The sequence below is a fragment of the Coregonus clupeaformis genome, chromosome 8 (assembly GCF_020615455.1).
Source record: "Coregonus clupeaformis isolate EN_2021a chromosome 8, ASM2061545v1, whole genome shotgun sequence".
Classification (NCBI taxonomy): domain Eukaryota; kingdom Metazoa; phylum Chordata; class Actinopteri; order Salmoniformes; family Salmonidae; genus Coregonus; species Coregonus clupeaformis.
Window position 1 is genome coordinate 20,543,267 of NC_059199.1, and position 14,647 is coordinate 20,557,913.

General features: G+C 43.1%; 1 protein-coding gene across 1 annotated transcript in view; it reads left to right on the top strand.

Moving 5' to 3' along the window:
* LOC121571249 (T-complex protein 1 subunit eta) overlaps positions 1-5,217 on the top strand; it is a 43,799-nt gene extending 38,582 nt beyond the window's left edge. Inside the window, exons 11-12 of the mRNA XM_041882592.1 lie at positions 632-838; positions 4,184-5,217. Coding sequence (XP_041738526.1) covers positions 632-838; positions 4,184-4,411 — 435 coding nt within the window. The 3' untranslated portion in view covers positions 4,412-5,217. The remainder of the gene's footprint in view (positions 1-631; positions 839-4,183) is intronic.
* The last annotated feature ends 9,430 nt before the right edge of the window (positions 5,218-14,647 follow it).

Consider the following 14,647-nt stretch of genomic DNA (forward strand, 5'->3'; position numbering starts at 1 on the left):
AGCGATACATGACGAGATCCTGAGGCCCATTCTCGTGCCGTTCATTCGCCACCATAACGTTTCAGCATGATAGTGCACGGCCCAATGTCGCAAGGATCTGTACAAATTCCTGGAAGCTCACCAGACATGTCACCCATTGAGCATATTTGGGATTCTCTGGATCGACGTGTACGACAGCGTGTTCCAGTTCCCACCAATATCCAGCAACTTCGCACAGCCATTGAAGAGGATTGGTACAACATTCCACAGGCCACAATCAACAGCCTGATCAACTCTATGCGAAGGAGATGTTGCGCTGCATGAGGCAAAGGCCTACTGTTTTTCTGATCCACACACCTACCTTTTTCTTTAAGGTATCTGTGACCAAGAGATGCATATCTGTATTCCCAGTCGTGAAATCCATAGATTCGGGCCTAATGAATTTATTTAAATTAACTGATTTCCTTATATAAACTGTAACTCAGTAAAGTCTTTGAAATTGTTGCTCGTTGCGTTTGTCATTTTACACTGAACAAAATGTGATATCGATTTGAGACTAGAAGAGACATTGCTTAATTGCTTAATTTCATTTTGGCTGGATTATTTGAGGGCCATACACCAACCTCTCTCTCATCCCTCAATCCCTCTCCAGAATGACTCCATCGTGGCAGGTGGGGGTGCGATAGAGATGGAGCTCTCCAAGTATCTGCGTGATTATTCCAGAACAATTCCCGGGAAGCAGCAGCTGCTGATTGGAGCATATGCTAAAGCATTGGAGATCATCCCCAGACAGCTGTGTGACAACGCAGGGTTCGACGCCACCAACATACTGAACAAGCTGCGCGCCAAGCACGCACAGGTAGGCATGCACACACACACAAATGGGTCTTTCTATAAATAATGGCGCTAATGTGTGACATTGGGATCAACATTTCCAAATGGTTTGAAACAAATCAAATATTTTTATGCAGTTGCACATGTGTACTTAGAGTAATAAATGCAAATTAGCCCATAACTCCACCTATACAACAACATAGGCAGCACGGCTGGCCCTTGGATGTACGCAGAGAGCAAACATTAATAAAATGCATGTCAATCTCTCCTGGCTCAAAGTAAAGGAGAGATTGACTTCATCACTACTTGTATTTGTGAGATGTATTGGCATGTTGAAAGCACCGAGCTGTCTGTTTAAACGACAAGCACACAGCTCAGACACCCATGCATACCCAAATTACTTGCATGACACAAGTAATTTTTCCAACAATTGTTTACAGACAGTTTATTTCACTTAGAATTCACTGTATCACAATTCCAGTGGGTCAGAAGTTTACATACACTAAGTTGACTGTGCCTTTAAACAGCTTGGAAAATTCCAGAAAATGATGTCATGGCTTTAGAACTTCTGATAGGCTAATTGACGTCATTTGAGTCAATTGGAGGTGTACCTGTGGATGTATTTCAAGGCCTACCTTCAAACTCAGTGCCTCTTTGCTTGACATCATGGGAAAATCAGAAGAAATCAGCCAAGACCTCAGAAAAAAAATTGTAGACCTCCACAAGTCTGGTTCATCCTTGGGAGCAAATTCCAAACGCCTGAAGGTACCACGTTCATCTGTACAAACAATAGTACGCAAGTATAAACACCATGGGACCACGCAGCCGTCATACCGCTCAGGAAGGAGATGCGTTCTGTCTCCTAGAGATGAACGTACTTTGGTGCGAAAAGTGCAAATCAATCCCAGAACAACAGTAAAGGACCTTGTGAAGATGCTGAAGGAAACAGGTACAAAAGTATCTATATCCACAGTAAAACGAGTCCTATATCGACATAACCTGAAAGACCACTCAGCAAGGAAGAAGCCACTGCTCCAAAACCGCCATAAAAAAGCCAGACTACGGTTTGCAACTGCACATGGGGACAAGGATCGTACTTTTTGGAGAAATGTCCTCTGGTCTGATGAAACAAAAATGGAACTGTTTGGCCATAATGACCATCGTTATGTTTGGAGGAAAAAGGTGGTAGCTTGCAAGCCGACGAACACCATCCCAACCGTGAAGAACGGGGGTAGCAGCAACATGCTGTGGGGGTGCTTTGCTGCAGGAGGGACTGGGGCACTTCACAAAATAGATGGCATCATGAGGAAGGAACATTTATGTGGATATATTGAAGCAACATCTCAAGACATCAGTCAGGAAGTTAAAGCTTGGTCGCAAATGGGTCTTCCAAATGGACAATGACCCCAAGCATACTTCCAAAGTTGTGGCAAAATGGCTCAAGGACAACAAAGTCAAGGTATTGGAGTGGCCATCACAAAGCCCTGACCGCAATCCTATAGAAAATGTGTGGGCAGAACTGAAAAAGTGTATGCGAGCAAGGAGGCCTTCAAACCTGACTCAGTTACACCAGCTCTGTCAGGTGGAATGGGCCAAAATTAACCCAACTTATTGTAGGAAGCTTGCGGAAGGCTACCCGAAACGTTCAACCGTAGTTAAACATTTTAAAGGCAATGCTACCAAATATGAGGAATGTGAAGAAAGAAATAAAAGCTTAAATAAATCATTCGCTCTACTATTATTCTGACATTTCACATTCTTAAAATAAAGTGGTGATCCTAACTGACCTAAAACGGAATATTTACTAGGATTAAATGTCAGGAATTGTGAAAAACTGAGTTTAAATGTATTTGGCTAAGGTGTATGTAAACTTCCGACTTCAACTGTACGCACTATACACGTACACATGGATTCTGTGTTGTAGATATGTGGTAGTGGAGTAGGGGCCTGAGGGCACACACTTAGTGTGTTGTGAAATCTGTTATGAATGTATTGTAATTTTGTCAGACCCCAGGAAGAGTAGCTACTGCCTTGGCAGCAGCTAATGGGGATCCATAATAAATACAAATAGGCCTAGGACTATACGTCATTTAACACTAGAACCCCCCCAAGAAAAAGCTATGTAGTGCTCCTTTCCTGGTTTTTCCTAAATGTTTGTATTTTACGCTGCTCATTTGTCTGAATTTTGAAATCACAAACAGAAAAGTATTTACAGCATCTTGTTTCTCATGGTCTGAGTCCTTTAGGTGCCGTTTGGCAAACTCCAAGCGGGCTGTCATTTGCCTTTTACTGAGGAGTGGTTTCTGTGTGGCCATTCTACCATAAAGGCCAGATTGGTGGAGTGCTGCAGAGATGGTTGTCCTTCTGGAAGGTTCCCCCATCTCCACAGAGGAGCTCTGTCAGTGACCATCGGGTTCGTGGTTACCTCCGTGACCAAGGCCCTTCTCCCCGATTGCTCAGTTTGGCTGGGCGGCCAGCTCTAGGAAGAGTCTTGGTGGTTCCAAACTTCTTCCATTTAAGAATGATGGAGGCCACTGTGTTCTTGGGGACCTTCAATGCTGCAGAAATGTTTTGGTACCCTTCCTCAGATCTACGGACAATTCCTTCCACCTCATGTCTTTGTTTTTGCTCTGACATGCTTTGTCAATTGTAGGATCTAATATAGACAGGCGTGTGCCTTTCCAAATCATGTCCAATCAATTGAATTTACCACAGGTGGACTCCAATCAAGTTGTAGAAACATCTCAAGGATGATCAATGGAAACAGGATGCACCTGAGCTCAATTTCGAGTCTCATAGCAAAGGGTCTGAATACTTATGTAAATAAGATGTATCTGTTTTTATTTTTAATACATTTGCTAACATTTCTAAACCTGTTTTTTCACTTTGTCATCATGGGGATTGATGTGTAGATTGAGCATTGTTTTAATCTATTTTATAATAATGCTGTAACGTAACAAAATGTGTAAAAGGTCAAGGGGTCTGAATACTTTACGAATACACTGTATATAGTATCTGAAAGAGCATATTCTTCAGTTTCTATTACACTTACCTTTGTCAAATAACTCAAAATGCAAGAGGTGCAGCTCTTGTTCCAAATATCACTTTTTCCAAGTATATCTGTGCTGCCATAAATGCAAGGACAGAAAGGTAATGTTTTATGTCACATGATTTTGGACAAATCCGTCAAGCTGACAATCGTGAGAAATTAACATGGGTTGTAAATCAACTTGCGAATTCCACCCAATGACTTATCAACAGCTGTAACAAGTTGTCCAGTGTAGGAAATCCTTACTAGTACCCTAGTTTATAGAAAGACCCATATATTAACCTATCTCTCCCTCTCTCTCTCCGCCCCCTCTCTCCCCAGGGTGGTATGTGGTACGGTGTGGACGTGAACAACGAGGATATAGCTGATAACTACCTGGCGTGTGTGTGGGAACCCTCCATCGTGCGTATTAACGCCCTTACCGCCGCCAGCGAGGCCGCCTGCCTTATCCTCTCCGTGGATGAGACTATCAAGAACCCCCGCAGTAGCGTAGATGGGCCACCAGGGGGTGGGAGAGGCCGGGGCCGCGGGAGACCCCACGCTCACTAGGGGGGGGGCTAACCTCTGACCTGACCCCCTCACCTCCAAAGCCATAGATAGTCAGTCAAACTAGGTGAAATATGAAGTATCCTCCCATTTTGGTGCCAAATTTTTCGATGGCACCAGCATTCTAGATTGGATTCTGTTCATTGATTTAGAATGTGATGGCGTCTCTATGATAACTTGGCATCTTTCTAATGAGGTTTGCTGATATCTGTATGTCTACGGCTCTGGTTAAGTCCACTCCAGTCCCTTTCAACTCTTCACATAGGAGGTACAACAGCCACTTCAGTTGTGATACTCTGGCCTCTGGCTAGGATGGTGGTAGAATTTGGTCCAATTTCCCCTCTCTCCTCTCTCTCTCTCTCTTCTTTTTGTTACTAATGGCATCCATGTTGTCCAGTCACCTCAGTGTACGAGTTGGCCAGAAGCAGTTCACCTGTCACATATATGAATGTAACATCAGGCTAATATCAAAGTCTTACCTGCTTTTTGTCTTCAAACTACTAACCACAACTCTACCACTTTGTGAGTCAAACTACCAACCACAACTGAGACCCACTGAGTTTCGCATTGCTTTGCACTGAGATGGCTGGAAACATGAGCGCCTCCTGGCCCAAAATACCCATTTTTGTATACGTTTAGGACCCCCATCCCTCCAACTCTCCCCCCACCCTCTCTCCAGCCATTGTCTAGGTCAGAGTCGAGAGTGCTGTCTTTTGAAATGCTTCTGTCAGTCATGTTGAGTTGTTTTTGTTGCTTCGCCAGTGGAACTATATTATTAGACCATTAAAGTCAGTACTTCCACAACTCAACTACAGTCTCCTGTGTGTGTGTGTGTGTGTGTGAATATTAACTCCATACATCTGTATTGATTGATTTTGAACACGTCACTAGTTTATCTACAGTGGCAGTTGGGTTGTCATGGGAAGGATTTTAATTTGAGACGCTTGAGCTTCTTGCGTTGATAAATTGTTTTTAACAGTGGGATTTGAAATGTCCACCTGATCGTGCTGCTGATCCAGTTTCTGCTGTACTGCTTGCGGCCAAGGAACCCTGACCTGTTAACCAGACGTGCTGTTCTCTCTTTTGCTCTCTCCACTTCTGATTGCTAGGCTTTGAAAAGCCAACTGACATTTACTCCTGAGGTGCTGACCTGTTGCACCCTCTATAACCACTGATTATTTGACCCTGCTGGTCATTAGGAACGTTTGAACGATCTGGCCTTAATGGCCATGTACTCATCTCCACCGGGCACAGCCAGAAGAGGACTGGCCACCCCTCAGAGCCTGGTTCCTCTCTAGGTTTCTTCCTAGGTTTCTGCTTTTTTAGAGTTTTTCCTAGACACAATGCTTCTACATCTGCATTACTTGCTCTTTGGGGTTTTGTGCTGGATTCTGTATAAGCACTTTGACATCTGCGGATATAAAAAGGGCTTTATAAATACATTTGACTGAACAAAAAGCCATAGTATGGTTCTCTTTGATAGTGTTTTTCTTTATACATAAAGGTATACGTATAGATACCACAATAACATTGATAATACTTAATTGTGTGTTTTTCTTAAACTACAAAACCCTACATTACTCTCTAGAAATTGTATATAAAGGCGCATATGACTAGTATACATTCAACGGTTCCGATATATTCATAGCATATTTCTGTCAGCCCTTGGCACAATAACCACCGAGTGGCACAGTGGTCTAAGGCACTGCATCGCAGTGCTAGCTGTGCCACTAGAGATCCTGGTTCGAATCCAGGCTCTGTCGTAGCCGGCCGCAACCGGGAGACCCATGGGGCGGCGCACAATTGGCCCAGCGTCGTCCAGGGTAGGGGAGGGAATGGCCGGCAGGGGATGTAGCTCAGTTGGTAGAGCATGGCGTTTGCAACGCCAGGGTTGTGGGTTCGATAAAATAATGTATGTGCTAACTGTAAGTCGCTCTGGATAAGAGCGTCTGCTAAATGACAAAAAAAAAAAAAAAAAAATCGTTTGGTTTATTTCCCCATAAAGAGAAAGGAAAGAGATTGTTCAGCTGGTCATTCAATACTGTGGGCAGTAGGTGGCACTATACCACAACATAGGACATCCGTTGACTTTAAGACAGAGGCACTGGAATTAGATTCAGGCTAGTCATTGACCATGTTCGAGAGTGAGGATTTGATTTGTGATGCATTGTGGGTAAATTGTGAATAATTGACTGATCTACAAATAATCATGTTATTTATGATGCAAAGTGATTTGTAGATCAGTCAGTCGGCAGTCGCTTGCAATGTCAAACAAAGCACGAGTCAAACCCATCAGCCCAGGCCCCATTTTCACAAAAGCCCTGTTTGTCCCTGGTTCTAATGTGTCCTCCTTCCTGATCTTGTCTGTTTACATTTTACATTTTAGTCATTTAGCAGACGCTCTTATCCAGAGCGACTTACAGTTAGTGAGTGCATACATTTTTCATACTGGCCCCCCGTGGGAATCGAACCCACAACCCTGGCGTTGCAAGCACCATGCTCTACCAACTGAGCTACATGGGAGCTTGTTTACACTTAGAAGATCTGATCAAAATGTGTCTTTTAGTCGTCTACACCTGTAAAAATGTGTGCACAATCAGAATGTGGACAAGATCAGGACATGTTAGCACCAGGTATAATGGCGCCGGAGGAGATGGCTTCCGTTTTACGGGCTCCTAACCAATTGTGCTGTTGTGGTTTTTTCGCGTTATTTGTAACTTATTTTGTACATAATGTTTCTGCCACCGTCTCTTATGACCAAAAATAGCTTCTGGATATCAGGACAGTGATTACTCACCTCGTACTGGATGAAGATTTTTTCTTTAAGTCGGATGCAAAGGATTTACTTCAGACACCCGACAAGGCCCAAATACCCGTCATTCGCATGAAGAAGAGACAGAGATATCGGGGACGTACAGTGGGGAAAAAAAAGTATTTAGTCAGCCACCAATTGTGCAAGTTCTCCCACTTAAAAAGATGAGAGGCCTGTAATTTTCATCATAGGTACACGTCAACTATGACAGACAAAATGAGAGAGAAAAATTCCAGAAAATCACATTGTAGGATTTTTTTATGAATTTATTTGCAAATTATGGTGGAAAATAAGTATTTGGTCAATAACAAAAGTTTCTCAATACTTTGTTATATACCCTTTGTTGGCAATGACACAGGTCAAACGTTTTCTGTAAGTCTTCACAAGGTTTTCACACACTGTTGCTGGTATTTTGGCCCATTCCTCCATGCAGATCTCCTCTAGAGCAGTGATGTTTTGGGGCTGTCGCTGGGCAACATGGACTTTCAACTCCCTCCAAAGATTTTCTATGGGGTTGAGATCTGGAGACTGGCTAGGCCACTCCAGGACCTTGAAATGCTTCTTACGAAGCCACTCCTTCGTTGCCCGGGTGGTGTGTTTGGGATCATTGTCACCCAGCCACGTTTCATCTTCAATGCCCTTGCTGATGGAAGGAGGTTTTCACTCAAAATCTCACGATACATGGCCCCATTCATTCTTTCCTTTACACGGATCAGTCGTCCTGGTCCCTTTGCAGAAAAACAGCCCCAAAGCATGATGTTTCCACCCCCATGCTTCACAGTAGGTATGGTGTTCTTTGGATGCAACTCAGCATTCTTTGTCCTCCAAACACGACGAGTTGAGTTTTTACCAAAAAGTTCTATTTTGGTTTCATCTGACCATATGACATTCTCCCAATCCTCTTATAATATAATAATATCATAATAATAATATGCCATTTAGCAGATGCTTTTATCCAAAGCGACTTACAGTCATGCGTGCATATTTTTTTTTTATGTGTATGGGTGGTCCCGGGGATCGAACCCACTACCCTGGCGTTACAAGCGCCGTGCTCTACCAGCTGAGCTACAGAGCTGAGCTACAGCTTCTGGATCATCCAAATGCACTCTAGCAAACTTCAAACGGGCCTGGACATGTACTGGCTTAAGCAGGGGGACACGTCTGGCACTGCAGGATTTGAGTCCCTGGCGGCGTAGTGTGTTACTGATGGTAGGCTTTGTTACCTTGGTCCCAGCTCTCTGCAGGTCATTCACCAGGTCCCCTCGTGTGGTTCTGTTATTTTTGCTCACCGTTCTTGTGATCATTTTGACCCCACGGGGTGAGATCTTGCGTGGAGCCCCAGATCGAGGGAGATTATCAGTGGTCTTGTATGTCTTCCATTTCCTAATAATTGCTCCCACAGTTGATTTCTTCAAACCAAGCTGCTTACCTATTGCAGATTCAGTCTTCCCAGCCTGGTGCAGGTCTACAATTTTGTTTCTGGTGTCCTTTGTCAGCTCTTTGGTCTTGGCCATAGTGGAGTTTGGAGTGTGACTGTTTGAGGTTGTGGACAGGTGTCTTTTATACTGATAACAAGTTCAAACAGGTGCCATTAATACAGGTAACGAGTGGAGGACAGAGGAGCCTCTTAAAGAAGAAGTTACAGGTCTGTGAGAGCCAGAAATCTTGCTTGTTTGTAGGTGACCAAATACTTATTTTCCACCATAATTTGCAAATAAATTCATTAAAAATCCTACAATGTGATTTTCTGGATTTTTTTTCCTCAATTTGTCTATCATAGTTGACGTGTACCTATGATGAAAATTACAGGCCTCTCTCATCTTTTTAAGTGGGAGAACTTGCACAATTGGTGGCTGACTAAATACCTTTTTCCCCACTGTAGGTTGGGGTGCCTTGTAAGGATCCGACGGAGAGTGGGTAATCTGCCTCTACCATCAGTCCGATTAGCCAACGTGCAATCATTGGATAATAAAATGGATGAGCTCCGATCGAGAATATCCTACCAACGGGACATTTAACTGTAATATCTTATGTTTCACTGAGTCGTGGCTGAACGACGACATTAATAACATACATCTGGTGGGGTTTCGGTGCATCGGCAAGATAGAACAGCTGCCTCCGGTTAGACAAAGGGTAGCAGTCTGTGTATATTTGTAAACAGCTGGTGCACGAAATTTTATATTAAGGAAGTCTTAAGGTTTTGCTTGCCTGAGGTAGTGTATCTCATGATTAAGCTGTAGACCACACTATTTACAAGAGAGTTTTCATCGATATTTTTCGTAGCTGTCTATTTACCACCATAAACCGATGCTGGCACTAAGACCGCACTCAACGAGCTGTATAAGGCCATAAGCAAACAAGAAAATGCTCATCCAGAGTCGGCGCTCCTAGTGGCCGGGGACTTTAATGCAGGGAAACTTAAATCCATTTTACCTCATTTCTAACAGCATATTAAATGTGCAACCAGAGGGGAAAAAACTAGACCACCTTTACTCCACACACAGAGACGCATACAAAGCTCTCCCTCGCCCTCCATTTGGCAAATCTGACCATAATTATATCCTCCTGGTTCCTGCTTACAAGCAAAAACTAAAGCAGGAAGTACCAGTGACTCGCTCAATACAGAAGTGGTCAGATGACGCAGATACTAAGCTACAGGACTGTTTTGCAAGCACAGACTGGAATATGTTCCAGGATTCTTCCGATGGTATTGAGGAGTACACCACATCAGTGGTTCATCGATGACGTCGTCCCCACAGTGACCGTACTACACCGTTGCTCATCGGATGTGGCAGGGCTAGCAAACTATTACGGACTACAAAGGGAAGCACAGCCACGAGCTGCCCAGTGACACGAGCCTACCAGACGAGTTAAATTACTTCTATGCTCGCTTTGAAGCAAGCAACACTGAAGTATGCATGAGAGCATCAGCTGTTCCGGACGACTGTGTGATCACACTCTCCGTAGCCGATGTGAGTAAGACCTTTTAAACAGGTCAACATTCACAAGGCCGCAGGGCCAGACGGATTACCAGGACGTGTACTCAGAGCATGCGCTGACCAACTGGCAAGTGTCTTCACTGACATTTTCAACCTGTCCCTGACTGAGTCTGTAATACCAACATGTTTCAAGCAGACCACCATAGTCCCTGTGCCCAAGAACACTAAGGTAACCTGCCTAAATGACAACTGACCCGTAGAACTCACGTCTGTAGCCATGAAGTGCTTTGAAAGGCTGGTCATGGCTCACATCAACACCATTATCCCAGAAACCCTAGACCCACTCCAATTTGCATACCGCCCCAACAGATCCACAGATGGTGCAATTTCTATAGCACTCCACACTGCCTTTTCCCACCTGGACAAAAGGAACACCTACGTGAGAATGCTATTCATTGACTACAGCTCAGCGTTCAACACTTATGATGAGTTTTCTGGTATCGAGTAATTCAGGATGCAAGAGTATCGTTAAACACTTAGATGGAGATTTGGTACACAGTATTTAATATTACAGTACCGGGTTCACATGACAAGCGGTACAGGCGTAGCCTATTGTCATCTGAATGAAAGGCATTCAACATATATCTGTTTATATACTGCTTTGCAAGCTAATTCCATCCAACAGTTAACAACCATTATTTAGTGTCACTCATCACTTACAATAGGATCACCCTATATTGTATTGTGTTCACCCTAGTCAGTATATTCCATCATGTACTCCTTCTAAGGTTAGCACCAGTGGCCCCCAAGCTATCTTGGCAGGCATACCTTCTGGCACCCACCTTGACAGAAATAAATACATGGAATGTCCTCATCCTTCAAATCCTTATACAGCTCACAATATCACAAACATGAACTAATCCTGTATAAGTAATATCAATCCCCCATTTCTTTATTTTTGTTGTTGCAATTAGAATTCCACCAATATAACATTACTTTAAATAAATAAATTCACACCACACTCCACTTCCACAATAGTATATTCTCCAATAGTGGTATATATGCTTGGAGTCTAACTATTCCATATAACTGAGAATTCATCCCTCTACATTCTCTATCTTTGAATCCAACCAGATTCGCAATATATTTAAACAACAAAGGTAAACATTCTCAGTCATCCGGATCATGCACGATCAAACATCTCAAACCTCTATTGATTTGGCCTGAGTAAAATATAATTACATGACTAACTAATATATTCACGCTAAATATCTATGTAGTCAAAACCTTACTGACATAGAGCTGTGGAAAAAATTTAGTTTCTCTGGTTTTACTATTTATAGGTATGTGTTTGGGTAAAAATAACATGTTTGTTATATTCTATAAACTACTGACAACATTTCTCCCAAATTCCAAATAAAAATATTGTCATTTAGAGCATTTATTTGCAGAAAATGACAACTGGTCAAAATAACAAAAAAGATGAAGTGTTGTCAGATCTCGAATAATGCAAAGAAAATAAGTTCATGTTCATTTTTAAACAACAAAATACTAATGTTTTAACTTAGGAAGAGTTCAGAAATCAATATTTGGTGGAATAACCCTGATTTTCAATCACAGCTTTCATGCATCTTGGCATGCTCCACCAGTCTTTCACATTCTGGCGCAAAAATTCAAGCAGCTCGGCTTTGTTTGATGGCTTGTGACCATCCATCTTCCTCTTGATCACATTCCAGAAGTTTTCAATGGGGTTCAGGTCTGGAGATTGGGCTGGCCATGACAAGGTCTTGATCTGGTGGTCCTCCAATCACACCTTGATTGACCTGGCTGTGTGGCATGGTGCATTGTCCTGTTGGAAAAACCAATCCTCAGTGTTGGGGAACAATGTCAGAGCAAAAGGAAGCAAGTTTTCTTCCAGGACAACCTTGTACGTGGCTTGATTCATGCATCCCTCACAAAGATAAATCTGCCTGATTCCAGCCTTGCTGAAGCACCCCCAGATCATCACCGATCCTCCACCAAATTTCACAGTGGGTGCGAGACACTGTGGCTTGTAGGCCTCTCCAGGTCTCCGTCTAACCATTAGACGACCAGGTGTTGGGCAAAGCTGAAAATTGGACTAATCAGAGAAGATGACCTTACTCCAGTCCTCTACGGTCCAATCCTTATGGTCTTTTGCAAACCTCAGCCTGGCTCTTCTTTGCTTCTCATTGATGAAGGGCATTTTCTAGCTTTGCACAACTTCAGCCCTGCCCCTAGGAGCCTGTTTCGAACCGTACACGCCGTGCACTTCACCCCAGCTGCCGTTTGCCATTCTTTTTGTAGGTCACTTGATGTCATCCTATGGTTGTTAAGTGACATTCGAATGAGTTGGCGGTCATCCCGGTCAGTAGAGAGTCGTTTTTGCCCTCTGCCGGTCTGTAGCTTTGTTGTCCCCAATGTCTGCTGCTTGACCTTGTTCTTATGAACCGCTGTCTTTGAAATTTTAAGGATGGAAGCAACCTGACGCTCACTGTATCCCTCTGCCAGTAAAGCCAGAATTGAACCCTTCTTTTCCTCACTCAAAACTTTCATTTTCAACTCTTTTGGCATGGTCAATAGTTATTTTTGGATTAATATTACTTTTGAGGTACTATTAGCACTGTTTTTGCCATCCAGCTGGTCCTATTGCAAGAGGATAGTGACAACCACAGCAGTGGTTTTTATACTTTTCCTTGTTAAATAAGATTTGGTTCATGTGATCACCTAATCAGTACCTAATTCAGTAGAATGAGGTGTGCCTGTGTTGGAATTCAACAGACAATGCAATGCAATGGCTGTCATACATGTAGAGATGCTGATTTAAGAAATATTTGCAGTGGTCTCTTAATTTTTTCCACAGCTGTATAAGGAAAAATCCCACATTGACCATCCATATTTTTTTAATGACACCTTTGTATACATCATTTTCATATGTACCCATCCTCTTAGACATGCTACCAAGAAAAACATACATAGAAATAAATGCTTAACATCATGACATCATCCAAGAAAATACTTGAATTCATGACAATTTCTAAGTTACATGTAGACTACAATATAGTCAGATGAATATATCCCAATAAAAATAACTTCAGTCTTCATTCTCCATGTTCATTCAGAGGAACCCCAAGCTTTTCTCTGGTCACTTGGGGCGCTATCTGATCGACTGAGGTAGTCTTGTTTCCACATTTTCAATCCTGTAAACCTTAAATCCAACGTTATACAGTTCCAACTTCACATTCCCCATTCTTCAATCAACATGATCAATGGACTGTACACTTGAATAAGATGATATACAGTGAGGGAAAAAAGTATTTGATCCCCTGCTGATTTTGTACGTTTGCCCACTGACAAAGAAATGATCAGTCTATAATTTTAATGGTAGGTTTATTTGAACAGTGAGAGACAGAATAACAACAAAAATCCAGAAAAATGCATGTCAAAAATGTTATGAATTGATTTGCATTTTAATGAGGGAAATAAGTATTTGACCCCCTCTCAATCAGAAAGATTTCTGGCTCCCAGGTGTCTTTTATACACGTAACGAGCTGAGATTAGGAGCACACTCTTAAAGGGAGTGCTCCTAATCTCAGCTTGTTACCTGTATAAAAGACACCTGTCCACAGAAGCAATCAATATATCAGATTCCAAACTCTCCACCATGGCCAAGCCCAAAGAGCTCTCCAAGGATGTCAGGGACAAGATTGTAGACCTACACAAGGCTGGAATGCGCTACAAGACCATCGCCAAGCAGCTTGGTGAGAAGGTGACAACAGTTGGTGTGATTATTCGCAAATGGAAGAAACACAAAATAACTGTCAATCTCCCTCGGCCTGGGGCTCCATGCAAGATCTCACCTCGTGGAGTTGCAATGATCATGACAACGGTGAGGAATCAGCCCAGAACTACACGGGAGGATCTTATCAATGATCTCAAGGCAGATGGGACCATAGTCACCAGGAAAACAATTGGTAACACTACGCCGTGAAGGACTGAAATCCTGCAGTGCCCGCAAGATCCCCTTGCTCAAGAAAGCACATATACATGCCCATCTGAAGTTTGCCAATGAACATCTGAATGATTCAGAGGAGAACTGGGTGAAAGTGTTGTGGTCAGATGAGACCAAAATGGAGCTCTTTGGCATCAACTCAACTCGCCGTGTTTGGAGGAGGAGGAATGCTGCCTATGCCCCCAAGAACACCATCCTCACCGTCAAACATGGAGGTGGAAACATTATGCTTTGGGGGTGTTTTTCTGCTAAGGGGACAGGACAACTTCACCGCATCAAAAGGACGATGGACGGGTCCATGTACATCAAATCTTGGGTGAGAACCTCCTTCCCTCAGCCAGGGCATTAAAAATGGGTATTCCAGCATGACAATGACCCAAAACACACGGCCAAGGCAACAAAGGAGTGGGTCAAGAAGAAGCACATTAAAGTCCTGGAGTGGCCTAGCCAGTCTCCAG